Source organism: Lissotriton helveticus, chromosome 7 (genome assembly GCF_964261635.1).
Source record: "Lissotriton helveticus chromosome 7, aLisHel1.1, whole genome shotgun sequence".
Taxonomy (NCBI): Eukaryota; Metazoa; Chordata; class Amphibia; order Caudata; family Salamandridae; genus Lissotriton; species Lissotriton helveticus.
In genome coordinates, this window is record NC_136068.1 from 449,429,525 (window position 1) to 449,448,960 (window position 19,436).

The window sequence follows — 19,436 nt, forward strand, 5'->3', positions numbered from 1 at the left end:
GTGGTGGTGGTGGACGTGGTGGTGGATGTGTTGGTGGTGGTGGAGGTGGGTGTGGTGGTGGTGGTGGACGTGGTGGTGGTGGACGTGGTAGTGGTGGATGTAGTGGGGGTGGATGTGGTGGTGGTGGTGGTGGAGGTGGTGATTGTGGACATGGTGGTGGTGGACGTGGTGGTGGTTGTGGTGGTGGTTCTAGTGGTGGTGGACATGGTGGTGGTGGAGGTGGTGGTGGGTGTGGTGGATGTGGTGGTGGTGGACGTGGTGGTGGTGGACGTAGTGGTGGTGGATGTAGTGGTGGTGGATGTGTGGATGTGGTGGTGATGGAGGTGGTGGTGGAGGTGGTGATTGTGGACGTGGTGGTGGTGGACGTGGTGGTGGTGGACGTGGTGATGGATGTGGTGGTGGTGGTAGTGGTGGTGGACATGGTGGTGGAAATGGTAGTGGGTGGTGGACATGGTGGAGGTGGGTGTGGTGGTAATCCTGCAGGAGTCTTCCAGCAGGCTGTGCAAAATTCAGCAGCGACTCTAGGCGTTTGTTGCAATGCACGGACTTCACACAGAATTTGGCATCACGGTATAGCATCTTCGGGGTCCGGAATTGAGGCCACAGACCAGGTTTGAAGCGGGTCGAGAGCGCTGAGGGCGATGTGCCAGGTCGCTCCGACCCCCTCCCGAGACCCATGGTGCCAGTAGCGCCCCTTTTGAAAGTGCAGTAACACTCCAAATTTACGGAGTTTTTTTGGAATTGAGTATTTTACTCTTCCAACATTTTTATGCACTTTTTTCACTTCTTATTTTCACTTTCACGTCCCCAGGTCAGGGTGGGTGATTAGAGAGCCCATACCGCCGGGGTATAGTCCTGAAGAATGCCACGGTAATATACCACCCTTATGGCTGAAACATGTTGACTAAAAGGAATTGAGTATATTCTGTATTTTACCAATCTTGAACCTTGGCATGTAAATACAGACACGTAATACTCTTTATTTTTGTGCCTTAGGGATCATTTATTAAAATTTGTTTTTTGATACCCTTTTTTAGGCACTTTTAATATTTCACTGTAAACAGGAGCACGCCCTCCACACACAAAACCAGCTCCGCAGTCTTTCTGGCGTCGTAGCACACCGAAGAGGCATTCGGCCTCTTTCGGTGGGGCCCGATGATGAAGCATGACACTGACTAGGTCAGTGTGTGAGGGCTTTCTTTATCACCCAAATTGGTTGTGATAATCTTGTGTTGACTCCTTTAATTGTGGTCTGTAGAGATTACGATTAGATTGATCAATTGTCTGATCCGACCTCTCTTTTCTTGTTTTTGCATAACTAACCGGGGACTAAGAGAGTGCCTCCTTCTCCCTACCTCTCCCTTTGTTGTTAAGTATCACGGTATAGTACACAATAAAACATTTCTTAGCACATAATTAAATAAGAAGCTCAAATGAGCTATTTCGGCATCTCTGGCAAGTGTGAATGAACAGCACCATAAACCTCTAAGAAACGAGACCAGAATGGGTAGGAATGCGTACAGTGCAGTTTCTGTAAGACTTTCCGAAAGTGACCCTAATCAAGACATAACTAAACCTTTCATGTCTATTTTACAACATCTAGGTAGCAAAAGACTGGGATCCAATGATGAAAGCGGGGGTGACACCACAGTAGCAGGAAGCAACAATATAATTTATGGGCACATTACCTCGGCTGTTTAATCGGGTGTGATCTTCGGCATGACAGCCTTCAGCGAGCAAAGCCAGAAAGGGCGGGGGCGTGGGAGCGGATTCCTTTGAAGTCTGATGCCGGCTGCAAGCAAACCAGCAGGAGTGAGGAGAGAGGCAAAAGGTGTGCAATGTGCACGCGCCCGCACACATGCACTGTTGGCAATCCACCTTTGGGTGCATTTTTGAGAGCCCTTACTTAAGTCTCGCTGAGAAAGCATGCGCGTACGCATGCTGCTGGTCTATGCTACGTCCCTGGAAAATCACCATAAAAGGCTCTGCGATGTGTTTCAAAGGATCCGAGATGCCCGCCTCACCTTGCACAGAGAGAAGTGCCAATTCCAGCAAAAGAATATCAGTTTCTTCGGGTACATATTCTCAGAAAAGGGAGTAGCCCCAGACCTGGACAAAGTCTGTGACATTCAAGACGCCCCGGCATTCACCAACATATCTGAGATGCGGCGTTTCCTGGGAATGGTTAACTTCTGTGGCTGCTTCATCCGGACCTGACCAATGTCACAAAGCCACTCTGAGAACTGATGAAAATGACCACTTCCTGGCAGTGGGGGCCTGACCAAGAACAAGCCTTCAGGGACACCAAAGCAGCCCTCTCGGCAGACACCACACTGTCATATTTCAACCCAGCACGGCTCACCAACATCGCTGTGGATGCCAACCCCCTACGGCCTAAGTGCTCTGCTCACTCAACAGCAACGCAATGAAGAATGGGCCCTGGTGGCTTATACAAGCTGGTCCCTGACGGAAACCGAACAGCGCTACTAGCAGATTGAAAGGAAGGCGATCGCCGTCCATTGGGCCTCTCGGCACTTTCACATCTACGTATATGGCCACCCGTTCACAGATTCCACAGACCACAAGGCCCTCATCCCCTCTTCCAAGGGTCCGACTTGAAGCGCCCCCCAAGGATAGAAAAATGGATACTCCAACTGCAAGGATATGATTACCGGGTAGACTTCAAACCTGGTTTGTCCAACCCAGCAGACTATCTCTCTCTAGACACCTGAGGGCAGCGATCAAAGCAGAGGAGGACGAAGCTGAAGAAACTGAAGAATATGTCAGTTCTATGGCCGAACGATCCCAGCCGATGCCAATTACAATCAAAATGCTGGTTGAAGCCATGAAAAACGATGAGTGTCTGCAGCTAGCCATCGTGGCAATTCAAGCAAATGACTAGAGACCCATCTAGACCCGTATGGCCAGACGGCCAATCCCAGCGATGAGAGTCAAAAAAGAACTGTCTACTGACAGCAGCAGATGCCTACTGAGGGGTCCAAGAATAGTCCTTCCATCAAGCCTAACACAGCAGGCAGTGGATCTACCACACCGATGGCACCAAGGCGTGGTAAAAACAAAAAGTAGGCTGAGGGCAAAGGTGTGGTCCCTAGGAATGGACACAATGGTAGAACAGGCTGTCAAAACGTGCTAATGATGCCAAGTCTCAGCCCATCCGGACCGACCCGCACCTGTCATCACGGAAGCCAACCCACAATGACCTTGGGAGTGTGTCAGCATTGACTTTGGACACTTGCCAGATGGACGCTAAACTCTAGTAGTCCTAGACGAGTACACCAAATACCCGGAGATAGAAATTGTAGGAAGCCAAACTGCAGGGGAGGTGATCACCAAAGTGGAAAAAATCGTCGCCACACACAGGATTTTTGAAGTGGGAAAGACGGACAATGGCCCACCTTTTCAAGGAAAGGAATTTGCTGAATATCTTGCAACCTGGGGTATCCGCCATCGAAAAGTAACACCGCGCTGGCCTCAAGCAAACGAGGAAGTTGAGCAGTTCATGCGCACTCTCAACAAAGTCATCCGCATTGCTCATGCCAAGGAAGTGCCCCTAGAACGAGCCATATACAGTTTCCTAAGGGAAAACCGTCTAGCGCCCCCAGGGGCGTAACACAGGCCCACGCAGGCCCCGCTCTCGAGGGGCCCCCCTCACTCACGAGAGCCAGCAAGCCTATTCAAGGCTTCTAGAATTAAATGGTGCCAGTTGCGCATGCCCAGCGTCCCCTTAAAGTAAATGGTGTGCGTGCGCGCCACCACCGGCTGCCTCTTGGTGCGGAGGCCTGGGCCCCGGCCGGGCCTCTGAAGGCTCTTCATATGTAAATGGTGCACGGCCGAGCTCCGTTGTTTCAGGCCGCCTGTGCGCGGTCTTCGGGGTAGTGTACAGGGTGGGGCTGGTGATTAATATGCTCCTCGAGTCAAGTCATCTTCTGGACCGCGGCAGAGCTGCTTGGGGACTTCACCGCTCAGCAGGCCCAACAAAAAGTAAGTGCTCACATCGCAATGTAAGGACGTTTATTCAACAGTGAGTTCCCATCACAGTGTGCCTATGGAGCGCTTTAATTGTGAGGTAAAATGTGCTTTAAATAGCGTGGCTTGCTGTAAGACACTTTAAATGATACAGCGCCCTCGCTCACTCAGCTGCTGCACTGTGTGTGCGTGCACACGTCGCAGCCTCTTCTCCCGAATGAAGGCCTGCACCGGTGCTCTATGTCGTGGCGGCCGTTAGTCAGCTACTTTCAAGAATGTTGGCTCATTAAGGCAGCAGTGGTAGTCTGGTGCCAGGGCACTGTAGCCTTGCCCCCAAGTATGCTCTGAGCAGTGTTGGTGTCCAGAGCAGAGCTCTGAGAGAACATGTCTTGTGCGCATAAGGATGTATCTGGGTGAACCATATTTAGATGGGTCCTTATCTGATCCACCTTTAAATCATACTGAAAGAAATTAACCTTCATTCCGTAAGCCTTTGAGTTGGCTTTTCAGTGGTGGTTTGACCTGGTTTCTGAGCATTAAAGTCATGAAGGAGCATGTTGTACCCATGTATTCGAGGAAATGTCTCAGAGGTTGTATGTCCCAGTTTTATAAACCTGTTAGCATTGGGGGAGGTGACAAGGCAGTTATCTCTGACATAGAAGTGATTGTGCTGTTTTCACACCTGTTCATTTATGAATTGTCGAAAACTCCAATAACATTAAGGAGGCTTCTCTAAAAATTGCTCGAGCTAAATTGGTGAGTCGTGTACCCTGGCAACAGAGAACTTGAAAGGTAGCGTTTCGGTTTGAGATGGACATAAAACATTGAATATCTGAGCTAACTAGCTACCATGTGATATTCACAGAAGGAGAACCATCCCAGCGCAAATAAAACCCAGTATTCTGTACCCACGCGCTCAGCCCTGAACCAAAGGCAGGCATGCGGCAGTAAAGCCACAGTGTTCTTTCGGATATGGTTCCCTGATGTAAGCACAATAAACTGCGGACGCCTCGGGGTGAGCCCAGAAGAAGGAGGAGTACGTCAGTGGTAGGAGATCTTTGGGAGGGGGCGCAGCGCCTGCAGCCTCTGCTTCCAATCTTCCTCCGGTGTAAAGCAGTACCCCCTCATCCCATCGGAGATTACTTAGCAGATACATGACGTGACCCCGGTATTGTAATTGCAGCAGGTCCTGCAGGTAAAAGTTAATGTGCTTTGTAAAAGTTGTGTGAAATACTCAGAACTGATGGGCAATTGTAGAGTTGTGTGTGACTGACTCAATCTTGGAATAAACAGCACACTGATAGGAGGTACTCTTTCCAGACAAGGAGAGTGAGAGAGAGAGGGCACGTAGTTGTCCATGTTGTAATGTTCAGCATCAGGGTGCACGGGCGGGAAGCACAATAGTTGACACCAGGCCTGATTCCAGGATTCTGAATAGTCTTAGGCATACAACCATTAAGGGAAAGGTGACCCTAAATGTCAATGGAGGCGCTACCTGAGACTGAAAAGCAGAAGAGAATAATCAAGTTCTCTGCCAGATATTCTGTGATTTGGCACCTCTGGCCCCCTGCATCAGCAGCCATGGCCCCCACGCAGAAATCTCTGCCGCTCGGGCAGGCCCACATTTAACAACTCATCTGCCCTCCACCTGTGTTTGGAGGGCAGCGTGGGCACAGGCTTGTGTCTGGGGATGAGCGCTGCACTGCCCCTGTCTTTAAAAGACATAGCTGACAAGTATAACAGACTCAACTCACCGTTGACTGCAGCACCATCTGAGCCACCCCCCAGCCCAGAGAAAGAGGCTTGGAACCTGCCTACCTGTGCGATGCCAGCAGGGCCAAAGAGTCCAGCACTGACAGCAATGAGGCACATGCAGTGTAGCATCCAACATTTCCCATCAGTGGGTAAGTAGCCAGGCCAAAAGGGGCATCCACTGGTTAGAGTGATGTCTCTTTGCAGAGGTGTAATTTGGTATTTACCTCTGAGAAGGAAGAGTTTGGATTTAATTATCAGCCTTATGGTAAAGTATATACAGTCGAACATGGTCAGGCATTGTGATTTATCCATAGTAGTGCAAGCAGGTGCAGTGGAGCAGGTGTAAAATTTAGGATGTGTAGAGATTGTGCAAGTGTATAGAGGCATTTTCGAGGAGAGTCTATTAGTGACAATCCATTCCAGGTGTTTTGTAGCAGTTTCAAGATCTCTTTAAAGCTTCTCATTGCTCAAGTGTCATTTCTAATATTTCTTTCCATACACTTTGTTGCTTTATTTTGCTCGCAAAAAATGTCACACATAATCATTGAATGTCACTTATAATTACACTGAAAATATGAAAATGTCACACATGGCAATCTAAATCCTTGGCCGCCATGCCTCCAGCAGCCCCCGTTTTCCAGCCTCCAAGGGCCCCATCAGCGCTGTAGCACACACAGGCAGCACTACACTCTCTTGCTGGCGTTGGTTGTACAAGTGAGTTGCCTCATAACAGTCCTATCTCATAAATTAAATGGTGCGTGCAGCATGCTGTGGGTGCAGGTGACCTCTGCTTCCAGGCCCAGTAACAAGGGTTATTGAAGGCAACTGCCTCGAGGCCAGAGACCATTTGCATATTTACATACCGTTGTAAACTGGTTAAAGAGGCTTAGTTTTTTCTGGTTCCAGTAACCCCTGGGCCCCCACTCTGCCTATTCCTTGCATTTGAAATTTACATTTACTGTTGTAGTGTGAAAATACATTTCATGAAAAGGAATGTAAAGTAGGGTTGCCAAAAGAAAAATGCCAGACATCTTTTTAAAGAGCCTGGAAAGCCCTCGCCTTGGCACTAAATAGGGTTATAAATAAAAAAAGTATATATTCATTTGTAATGTGAATTTTCTGTCTTTGTTCCCTTTAATTATCAGACATGGATTTCATCTTTGAGGCAGCCCTAGAACACAATTAAAGTGGATTCCATTTATATGTGCTGTTCGAAGTATGCACAGATAAGTGCTGATTATATGGCTTTAGGTGACTGCTTATTTTTGTCGGTGGGACAAAGTGGTAAGTGGTGGGCCGGGCCGCTGGGGGGGGGGCCCTCATTGTGCTTTGCAGGGGGGCCCCCTCAAGTTTCGTTACGCCACTGAACGCCCCACCTCACAACAGAGAGAGCACCGGGGCCTGAAAGCAGGGGCCGGGTAGTAAGAGACACTATCCCTCATCACCCGACATGGGTCCCTTCCCCCATTGACGGGGCTCGAGTCCTAGCGAAAAGAAGCAAAACAAATGTCCGATCCAGCATCAACAGAAAAGCGAAGGCTTCAAGCATCCGGGCAGGAGACAAGGTGTATGTCAAGGACAGACATCCAGGGAGTAAATTCCGCCTCCCGTTCTAGCAATCTCCATGGACAGTAACTCGCCGAAGAGGCAAAATGGTCACTGCTCGGAAAGGAACGGAAGAGCTTACACAAGACGTGTCCTTCTTCAAGAAAGTACACGTTGGGACACCAAACCTCCCCGTCCGAGAAAATGAAGAAAGTCTGGGCCCGAGATCAGCGGCGGGTGGTGACATCAGTGTGAGGATGTTCCCAGAGGCCATACCGAGCGTGCCAAGTCAAAAGTCCCCGTCTCCACAAAGAGATCCGGAAAGTGAGCTACCCTGCTCCCCACCAGAATCTCAGGGTTGCTGCACCCAGAGAGAAGGGGTTCCGTCTCCAGTCCCATCCAGAGAAGAGCGTTCCCAGTATCACCTGCGGAGCAATCCTGCCCCCTCCTCCCGTCTGGTAGGATTCTTTGTGTGAGGAACCACAGTCATATGTATGGCTACGACGGTGATCGGTGTCAGGTAAATGAGTGGGACTTCTCCAGAACTGGTAACAGTGTTACATTTTTGGTATTGTGTTTAATTAAGGTGAAGAGGAATGTAATGTTCTCAGTGCAGGGTGATGGTCAGTTCACCTCCGCACTGAGCTTATGCGTACACGCTAGTGCATGACGTAATGCGCGAGTATAAAATAAAGAGGTGGGACCCGGCGGCGGTAGTCGGGACCGTATTGCAAACTAAATAACTTGTGTCCCGCTTATAATTAATGGTCCCTCTATATGGTGTATGACAGGAAGAGATGGCGGAGATGGAACCCCAGAGACTTCCCTGGTGTCTTGAGACCTTCTGCAATCTGGGGCTCACTGTGTACCACACTGACAGGGACCTGTTAGATGGGAACCATGGTAGGCCCTGAAAGCCATTTGTAATGATCTGGGTTTCTAGATGCGTCTCCCTCTGTCGCCCATGGGCAGGTCATCCATAGCCAAGATGCTTGTTCTACCACGTCTTCTGTATCTGTTTATGGCCCTCCCGGTGGTACCTGCACGGTCCTTTTTTGTGTAATTGCTGGTAGTAGTGCCCGACTTGATACGGGGGGAGACCTGAAAAGGGTACTAATGGCCACACTGTAGCATCACTATTGGAGGGAAGCCTGGGGGTACCAGACTTTAAGTTATAATTTTTTGCAGCTCAGCTACATTGGCCCATGCGATGGCTGACTGGAGATGCGCTAGCGGTAGTAGAGTGATTAGTACTGACCTCTGGGGCGCCACAGTGTTGGGCTGACTGTTTGGCCAGGGTGGCCGATTGAGGGAACTGAGCAGACTAACACGTGGCAAAGACTTGCTGGAATTGACACATCCAGCCCAGCGCGGCAGGGAGGGAGAGGGGTGCGTTTGTGTTGCAGTTACTTCTGTGGAGCGTGGTAGGGATGGCATTCCTGCTAGACACCATGGCCCGCCTCTGTGGCATAATGCAGGAGCGACCTTCATACGGAAGGCATATTGCAATTCTTTTAAGATCTATATACTACACACGACCTGGAAGCGGGCCTCTTTTTGATACAGAGTACACGTGCGCTTGACGTGGGTGCCGCTTGGGTTAGGGGGGCAAGAAGGACCAAAGTTGCACCTCGGACTACAGTGCGCCCTGACTCATAGACTGGACAGGAGGGCAGTCACTGTGTTGTATGTTGGCTTGCAGACACCTGACAGGGTCACATACTGTGCAGTAAGCCCAGGTGGGAAGTGTGCTTAGGTGTGGTTCTAACAGATAAGCAAGGGGGGATGGCTCTTCGGGGGGTGCATAAGTGGGCGGTGGCAGATGCTGTGTCCTGTGAAACAAGACAGCGGGAATGAGCTGGGATCCCCTGCCTAATGCTGACCAAGGTTTTGGACTAAGTGGTACCACCTCTGATGACAGCCATCCCTGGCCTGGGGCCGGCATGGTAGCCGTGCACCTCATACATTCCAGTGACCCTTCTGAAATCTGACATGTACTTCCCCTCCCGCCATTCCCCTGCATTGATACCCACCTGCCACTCCGTGATCACCATAGACAGATTCTCATCATAGACTGTTGCCGCCCCTAAAGGAACCAGTTCTTTGTTGTTGTTTTTTTGTTACATGGCGTACTGAATTAGTTATGATGATATGTCTCTGCTGACAGCCTAGCAAAGCAGGATGCTGGCAGATGGCCGAGACACTGCACCACTGGGGCGTTGGTCTTGTACGACCTCTAGTTTGATGTTTTAATTGAATATTGAGTTCAATAATATGTCGCCACATGCTGTGAGAGTCTCAGTGCTGTTGTCAATTTGCCTCCTTTTGTTGATTGATTGTCGTGATATACAAAACGCTAATAAAGACTTATCATACAAAAAACTAAGTTAAGTTTGGCCTCGGCTGCCGGAGGGTGGAGGAGGTGGTTGTGTTCAAACTAAGGACTATGTACACCTGTGAGATTCCGGAATCTCAAGGGCCCCCACCACACTCAGCATTGCTGGACATCATTGTTTTGTATTATTCTGTCCAGACCACACGTTCCTGTCCACAGAATACCCACAACTCAATGTGCTCTCTGATCCAAGGTACTACATCCTCAGAGGCGAACTGATCCCGCCCTGCGCAGAGCAGATCCCTACAACTGTCCTTCCACATCTTAGTAGCAGCATCTTTTTTTAGATCTGGCTATAGACTTCTGCAGAAGCTGGCATACCACGTCATTGGGTCTTGAAAAGATAGTACAGAGAAAGAGAGAGAGTGTGTGATTTGTCTCAGCACCTCAGCCACTGACTTTCATGGGCTTTTCATTACTTTCAATTCTTTAGATGGGCTGGCCATTAAGGTATTGCACTTCGTTGATTATTATATTGTCTCATTTGTCTTCCTGTTAGATTTTATTAAAGAGGCATCATGTAATTCGTATGTTAGACTAGAGACACCGTGAGCTGTGTAATGCATGTACTTAGTTGAGAGAATAACATTTGAATTACGGGGTTATGCCTTTTTGTTTAAGAAGTGCTAATGTTTAGATGACCTAACCTGTCAGAAAGACACAGTGCTATTCATTGCTCTTCCTTGCATATTCATTTGCTTTACTTTGCTGTTTTTTTGTTCACAAAGGAAAGACATGGACATGTAGGCTAACTTAAATATGCAGTGAAAGTTCGGCTCATTGAAAAAAAATAATTCTATGCAATAATTTGCTGAGTATGCCTTTTAAGTTAACCACTTATAGCACATACTTCATTGCCTGACTCCTTTTCATAACATTCTTCTTTGAGTGTATCACCGAACTCAGTTGATATAGGCTATTTAACACAGGGGCTCTACTCCAAGTGTACACAGTCATAACATTTTCTGTCAAAAAGTTTGTAAGTAAATCTCCTTTTGTGAAAAGTCTAAATACTTCCACAACCTCAAATGCTGGGTGTAAGTACCTTTATTGGGAAAAAGATTCTAGTCTGTAGTTACAAGGGAGAACCCTCCTGCCTTCAGTGAAGATTCAATTCTTGCAAAGCAACAAAAGACAGAGAATGCAGAGTAAGCTCAAATTGAACAGAGGTAATGGAGGACGTGACTCATTTAGACATTGAAGGGAAAAGTAACTGGACACCAGTTAAGAATACTTTTGAGGTTCCATGTTCTGCACACTGCAATCTGAGGAGGTATTTGACTTTCTCGTTCATTTTTTGACTTTTCTTGGATTTAAAGAGGTTTTAGGAGAATTTGTAAATTGTGAGACAGCAGCACACCAACACACCAATTTCTACATCATTGTTTCAGTAGAACTATATGTTGCGATTTTGGCACTGTCTTCTAAGTTTGCATCCATGACAATCCTCTTTTTCTGTCTCTATGTTGTAGGTGCTGGGGAGAAGATCGAGAACACGATGGAGGCCTTCACAAAGTAGGTCTTATATCATCCAAAGAAAAGCATAATGGTTTATGGAACAGTCCAACTTTTTGAGGGAGTTTCTTGGAACTGATTAAAAAGACCAATTTTCTATCTCCCTATGGGGCACACATTGCAACTCTGAGTCCTCTGCCCACCTATTCGATGTGGCCTCCCCATTATCTCCTCATCAGGGCATGTGCTGGGTGAGGAGGAGAGTAAAGGGAAAACCCTGACAACGCACTTCTGTTGAGCCACAGGATACCCCGGATAGCCTTGTTGTTATCCCATACGTTACTGTCTTTTGGGGCTTAGAACAGTAACTCAATACAAATAGTTCTCCATTCTGGTCTAACTAGAGTGGCCTCATCTGATGACAACAAATTCGTTTTACACTTTTTTCATTGAAGCTAGGTCCCTTGCTTCTTTTCTTGCCTGGTCCAGTGTCCACTGCAGAAGCCTCACCTCTCTTCTAAGCATATATAATGGTACCTTGCAGTCACTAAGCATCTCTGGAAAGCTTGAAGAATTAGGAATACAGTAGCAATGATCATATTCTTTGGGCTGTAAGCGTCATGGTTACTGACAGGTATCGCTATGCAGGGTAGGGCCCTGAAGTTCCTGCTATGCATGGTCACCCCGCCAGGCACACGGTCCTTTTTATGGCTATGAGGGAGCTAACATGAGTGAAGATTTAGGGGCAGCATCTCCAGATTTTGCATGGGGCTCAATCATCTTGAATTAGTAGCCCTCTGAGGTATACAGGGCCCTGTCCCCTGGTGAAGACAATTGTTGTGCGACAGAACTGTCTAAAAGAGAAACCCTGAACATTGATTTGATGACTCAATGTGCCCTCCCTGACCTCTGGTGAAGACAGTGTTGTGCTGCAGAAATGTCTAAAAGGAAACCCTGAAAATTGATTTGGTGACTCAATGTGCCCGGGTTAACATTTCAATCTATCTTTTAATCGGTCTTGTATTTTTTTCCACTTTTTTCCCCTAGTGCAGTGAAACACCAGACAGATCTCCTTGAGCTGGACTGCCACCTTACAAAAGATGGCCGAGTGGTGGTGTCACACGACCTCAACCTCCTACGACAAACAGGACATGATGTCTGCATCAATGACCTCAACTACTTGGTAAGGCCAGCCTTCCCTCCAAGTCGGGTGGTGCGGCTCTGAGCAGGCAGGCGGGGATATGCGATCAAGCACCATGTTTCTAACAAGATAAAGACTGTTTAGAATCAATAGCACTTGCTGTCTCCAGGCATTCCCTGGGACACCATTGAGCGTTCCCGAGGAGATGTTAGGGCTTAGAACAACAGCAGTGGACAGACAAAGATGGAGAGGCTTCTTTGGCACTGTTAGAAGCATTAGACCTTAGACTTTGTGCAAGCCCATGTAGACCTGTTCTTCTGCTGGATCTAAGGTGAGAGAGTGGCCTTCTTCCAAAGCCAAGCTGTTGACAAGTGGGTGTTGATTTCAGTTCAGTGTGCTTGTTTATCTTGCCATTCGTTTTTTAACCTTCTGCGGTTATCGCTGCCTTGTTTGTTTTTTTAAACAAATTTGTATTGATTATTCATACAACAAAAAAGTGGCTCCGGGGTCGCACCCCTGTCAGGTAGTAAAGTTGCAATCAGGTTATTTGAGGTTCAGGTGTGACACAATAGAATGTCCATGCCATCCTTTCGGGCGTGTTACGCAATCATCACATATATTGATCTCTACTGTTATTGCTGCCTTGTTGACCCTAGAGCTGTGTTTGCATTATGATTGAGCCGCAAGGGCAGTTGGTGGTATGTGTCCTCGCTGCTCCCATATTACTGGACTTCCCTAGACAGGCCAGCGCCATATCTTAGGTCTGGCCCTTTCACTTACCAAGCGCTTCATAATTATTGTCCTATTGAATGCCACCATAGATAAGCAGCACCTTTTTCTCCAAAAAGAAAGCATCAGGTTGATTTAATGAGGAAGAGGCAATCACTTAGAACCCATTGCTGGGACAGAAGACGTGTCCTTACCCAGAATGAAGCTCACACCGACTGCTCTTTGCATTCAGAAGAGAAGAGTAGAAGCAGTCCTCACTGTGACCAGAGCTTTTTTTTGTGTCTTGCTGTCTACATATCGGGCTTTGGCTCCACCCAGAGGAGCATCGCTCTCTCACTTCATGCTGTTGGTTCTTTGATGTATCCTTCCACCGCCTATGCTTACACTACAGTGCATGGGGGCTATTTACATTTAAATGGTACACTGAATCGCCACACATTAATTTATGTACCTAAATTGTTTGGCTTTCCAGAGAATTTCGTTTTAGGGAAAGTGAAAAAAGGACAAAAAAACAATTAAAACAAAAAAATGAAAGGGCATTGAAACGTCAGATTACAAGGGCGAACATAAGAACTGAGCAGTCTAGGGTAACCACTCTACATCAGAGGTGAAGCAAGTGGAACACATGAGACTTGTGCTCTTTGATGTCAGTTAGGAGTAGCCAGCAGTAGCAGCCGCTACCCTTGACTTGCCCTCTGTTACCCATGAGGCAAACTTTGCTAACCCTGGTTTAAAAACAAGCATTGGCAAGGACATCAGGTCTGTGTTTATTATGCGAATGCATGCAGTGTTAGCACATTAGAACGAGGCATGTAGGAGGAAGCCAGAAGGAGCCGACAGAGAGGGCTATCACTGTAAAGTAGTCACTCCTGCAGTTCAATGCAAGCACTTGAGAAGAGATGGAAGGATACACCCAAATAGCTGAGCGCATTAAGGGAGAGAGGAGTACTTCGCTGGGCTGTGCCAAGACATGATTGAGAAAGTTTGAAGGCAATAGTTGAAAGAGGCTGGTCAAAGAAAGCCAGTGGTTCAAAGGGGTGGACCCAATATGTATGTTGCTAGCAGTACATCTGTGGACCTTAAGTTTTCAAAAACCAGATAATAAAATGTCTTGCTGCGAAAGAGAACATGGTAGGTCCAGCATCCGGTGCCATCTAGTGGCTTTAACTGTGTTAACTGTGTCATTAATAAATAGGGGAGCTTTGAATTAAAATCTCCAAATGCGGCGGCAGGAACCCTCAAAGAGCTTATGAAATTACCCATTCCCCTGACGTCTAACGGGCCTGGTGCGGACCAGTTTGCTTATGAAGATACGCCTTGCAGCGAAGTGTAACACAGTTAAGAAGGACTAGCACATGCTTGGGGTGTGCCCGGCAGCAAAGCATGCATGACCAAACTCCATGTGTGCAACAACCAGCGCGTGTAGCTGTGTGCCCGGGATCCATGGCGAGTAGCTGCTTTGTTATATCATTCTGAGGGAGTGAAGGACTTTCTGTCGCAAGATTGAGAAGGGCAATGAGGGGGGGAGTTATGGTGCATCCAGCTAGAAGCCAGGAGATGTCACGTGCTGAGATGCTGTTGGAGGAGGGAGTCCTACACACAGAGTTGATTGCTCGATGATGGGGCAAATGATGGGGAATTCATTGTTTTGTGTATGGAGCATTATGACTACTTTGATTTTTGCCACAACAGCAAAAGTCCTTCACCTGCCCCGACTGCCCTGACATTGTTTCTTCTTTGCAGGAGCTGCCCCTCTACAAGGACAACCTGGAGGTCACGTTTCTCTCGGGTAACTCACAGGAGAGCACAGTCACACCGGAGCACTAGTGCACGAAAGCAATTTAGGGTTTTTCCTACTGACAATTCCAAGATTGATCTGCAAAGACATTAATTTCTCGTTTTATTTGGCTTTGGTTGCAGTTTTCCTCCTGTTGCCCCTGTGCACTCCGCCCCTCCTATGATTCCTGTCTTGTAATTAACTAATTTCTTCCTCCTGTACTCCTTGCCCTCTCCTACTCTCACGCTGTATGCCTCGAGTCCCCCTGAGTCCCCCATTTCCTTCTCTCGTTTAACTCTCATACTCCTTGTCGCCGCCTGCAATTGCTGCCTTCTTTCTAGCTATACCTCATGTATCTTTTCTCCTTTTGTACTCCCGCACCCCCATGCTTGCGGCCTCCTCTTATTTCCAGCTTGGCCTCTTGAGTCTTCTTGTACACCTGTCCCCAATACTCCTTCTTCTACTTTCCTTTTTTCATCCCCAATATGCTTTATCGCCTTCAACATACTCTGTTTCCTGCAGTACTTCTTGTGCTCGTTGTACCCCTATACTAACACCCCTTCTACATGCTCCTCTTTCTCATTGTACTCCTTTTCATCTCTATACTTTCTGTTTCTTCCTTGTCTCCTCGCGTACACCTTGCATCATTTGTACCAATTTCCTAAGCTCCTTCTTTATACGTTTTACCCCACTCCAAGCATCTATACCTCTTGTTTGCATGTGTCATTTCCTCTTCTCCCGCATTCCATGTGTGCAGTGTTACTCATTGTCTCCTCGTTCTTATTCTCTCTTTATTGAGTGTCCTCTCCTTTAATACCCTTCCATTCTTCCCACATGCACTGTCTTTAGCAGTGTTCCTGGATCCCTCGAATACCTGTGTGCCTTCCTGTAACTTCTTATTCTTTTCTTCTAATTCTTGTCCCCGCAGTTTCTCCTTGTCATCCTTTACTCCATGCCTTGTCCTGAATTCCTTGTCTCCTCCGACCCACTTCTTTCCTTTGTCATGTACTCCTTGGCCATCGCCGCACTTATTAAAGACTCTTTTTTTACTACTTGTATACTTAATTATTTTGTCCCATTGTCTACTTCCTGACTTGCTCTGACGGGCACACCACGGCATAGAGATACTTCACCTTTCTCAAAGCCATCATGGAACTTTTAAGACTTGAACACACTAGCAGGGCCTAGCTGGAATGCTGTCTCACATAAATGGGGAATGACCACGATCCATTGACAGGGAAGTGGGATTTGAGAGCTCATCCAAGAAAAGCTAGCGTGTCTTCCTTAACAATACTGTGTATATTTATTTATACACAAAATACACAGGTGGATGTACGTGAACACCCATGCACCACCCATGTAATGACAATCTTACAAACTGTTACGCAAGGCAGTGCAATGTGCTGCCTTGCGTTCACTTTTCTTTCTTTAATAGCCATGCAAAGATTATCCAAGGAGGCTATTTCAGCTTCCTGTCTGTCTTGTGCCTGTGTACCTCTCGCCTTTTCTATACTCATTTTCCCTTCTGTACTCCTTCCCTCCTTTTTTCCCTAGTGTTTTGTCCTCTACGTATTGTACCACTCAGCTCTCCATATGCCCATACTCCTTGTTCCTTCTGGTACTTTTAGCCTCCTTCTGCACTCTCTTTGTTCCTTCCTGCAATCCTACTCTCATCTTAAACTCTCATCTTTCTCCTGTATTCGTGTTCAGCCTCCGTACTTTTGGCCACCACTTAAACCCCCTTTTCTCCTTGTCTTCTCTCAGGCCATCACTCCACGGGATGCGACAAGCGGATTCCAGAGCTGGAGGAAGTTTTCCAGAAATATCCCAATATTCCTATCAATATCGAAATCAAGGAGGATGACGACGAGCTCATTAAAAAGGTGTGTGTATGCTATTGCATTGTCACTCGCAGATATGTGTGCAGGGTCACTCTTTTGTTGGTCTTCACAATTACCAGATGACCTTGCGTCTTGCTGTGGCCAATCTTTTAACAACCCAGTGCATTCTGGGAGCTGCAACCCGGTTCATCTCAGTTGAATAAATTGTGCTGAAGGTCTAGATTATAATGGCATGTTAAGACCATCTGGTTTAAGGCTCAATGCTTTGCACCCAGGGCACAAGTCCTAAAAAAGAAGTGGGGGGACTAACCAAGTTAGGCAGTATGCAGGTGACATCACAGTGTGTGACATCGCACATGACGTCACAGGAAGTGACATCACAGGAAGTGGCATCACCCATGGCTGTAGAGGAAGTGACATCACTAGCAGTGACATCAGATCCTAAGACCTAACACATATGTTTAGCTGGTCTATCATAAGTACATTTGGGCACATTACAAATATGCATGCAAACACTCCTGATTTAGGCAGGAGACTCACGCTTTTTTTGTAAGCTACACCTAAAACAATGTTGCCTTTTGCCAGTGTAAAGCTCCCTTTACTTACAGATTGAACAAACTAACTCCACTGCCGGCCTACTCCACCAGGCTTAACATTACATATGCAGCACACTTCCATGTAAATGTGATTGCTTTAGCTGCCTGCACTCTCCAGAGATGAGACCGCTCTCCTATGCGAACTATACTTACTCAGCCCTACCCACCAGCTAATGTGTCTGTAGTGGGCACCTGCACTCATTTTAGAAGCCAACAGACCATGAACCTAAAACAGGATAGAAAGACAGAAAGGGAAGAAAGGAGAAAGAGAGATAGAAAAACAATGAAGAAGGTGGAAAAGGTGATGAAAAAAGTATGGAGTAGTGAAAGAAAAAGGTTATGGCAACCGTGCCACTGAGCAATAAGACACTAAGAAAAAACTGGGGCTCTGCATTTATGTTTTTACAACTTGCACAGCGCCTCCCAAAATGTCACCTCCACATTTAGCAGAAGTCATCTTCTTATAGTTGGCGTAACTATATTGAAAAACCATCATCATCATTCAACAAAGAACAATGTGACGGCTCACCTTGGAATAGGGACAACCAGAATACCCACAGAAAGGATGGACCATATATTTTACAGTAAGGTTATCAAGATTCACATCAAAATGAGTGCAAGCCACCCCGTATCCAAGGATGAGAAGGAAAGGGTGATAAACTTAACTCACAAGAAAACAATACATGTAATTCCTGTCCTAACTAGCGCTTAGAAAATAGTGGCCTTTAGAAGGGAATATTGCTAGATTGCACAGAAAAACTACCCAAGTGGGGAGATGTAGGAACAGCGAGAGACACCAGAAACTAAAGCCAGTAATCAGAATCTACACTAGACTACACAAGCTAATTAGAGCTTCGCCTATCCAAGACATGTTAAAATGCCAACGTGGTGCACTGGAGAAGGCTTACTTGACCTACTTGTTTACAGTAGCACTGGCCTGTGGGCCTGCCTAATCACTGCAACCTCATCCTGAAGGAGCCAGCTCTAAGCACCCATGATCTTTCATTTTACACACACCAAACTCTGAATTGGGTTAGTCTCCCAGTCCTAAGAGTATCATAACAACAAACTGCCCTGTGTTAGTGTTTTTTAAAACAGTACATCGCAAAATTTGCAGCATCACTGCAGTAGGTAGGTGTGAGAAGGGCAAAAAACGAGTCCATCCTTATCCCGGCAGTGTAACAGCTTGACAAAATTTAACATGGCCATATCTTGCGCTCTCAAATTTCCTGAACTACAAAAAAGCAACTTGTCTTCCTTTCAAGGAAAAAAGCTATTCAACATTTAGTGATTGGAATGGGTAAATAAAGCACATCATTTCAAATGTTTCGGAATCATTTTTGTTGTGGTTTGATGGATTTTGATACTTCTGCACAAAACTGAAATATTTAGGCCATAGAGGAGCAAGCAGGATTATGCAAGGCAGCCCTTTTTTGAAAAGAAAAATGTACCGTTGTGTCATCTGGCTGCCACCCACACTCCAACCTCATGTGCCACAAATTAAAGACAAATCATTAACCTTTGATGTAAAGCAGGAGAAATAAAGAGATGTCCTTCTAATGGCTGAAATGAATAAAGTGACAGCAGAAAACCTTAGACAATTCCTGTCTTCCCAGCTCTACCAAGTTGTGTGAACCTAGGCAAATTTCTCTTTTGTGTTTCGTAGGCTGTAAGGTTGTACCATGTACAATAAGAATCTAGGCTGCATATCAGATGCACTTAACACCTGATGTTCACGTGGCTTCTGCCTGCCTGCTACTCTCTAACCTCATGTAACAAGAATTAAACATTAACCTTTGGTGTGAAATAGGAGAAATAAAGAGAACTTGCTCTGACTGACACACTGTGGCGCTGAAGCACTTTGACTTTCTCAAAGCCATCATGGAACTTCTAAAACTTGAACTCACTAGCGGGGCCAGGCTGGCATGCCGCCTCACATAAGTCGGGAATGACCACAATACTTTGACAGGGAAGTGGGAATTAAGAGCTGACCCAGGGAAAGCTAGTGTGCCTGCCTAAAGAAGACTGTGTATTTTATTTGTTTACAAGATATATAGGTAGATGTACGTGAACACCCATGCACCACCCATGTAATGCCTCTCTGAGGCACTCTACTGCAAGTCCGATTGCATATTACTAAATATATATTTTTTTCTTACACTGTGTACAATTTTTTTTTTTTAATTAATTACATACAAACACAGTGCTGGCTGTC

At 46.7% G+C, this 19,436-nt stretch overlaps 1 protein-coding gene across 1 annotated transcript in view; it reads left to right on the top strand.

Annotated features, from left to right (window-relative positions):
• LOC144768592 (lysophospholipase D GDPD1-like) overlaps nt 1-19,436 on the top strand; it is a 223,782-nt gene that overhangs the window by 123,570 nt on the left and 80,776 nt on the right. The window contains exons 2-5 of the mRNA XM_078652386.1: nt 11,155-11,197; nt 12,185-12,320; nt 14,751-14,796; nt 16,549-16,667. Coding sequence (XP_078508512.1) covers nt 11,155-11,197; nt 12,185-12,320; nt 14,751-14,796; nt 16,549-16,667 — 344 coding nt within the window. The remainder of the gene's footprint in view (nt 1-11,154; nt 11,198-12,184; nt 12,321-14,750; nt 14,797-16,548; nt 16,668-19,436) is intronic.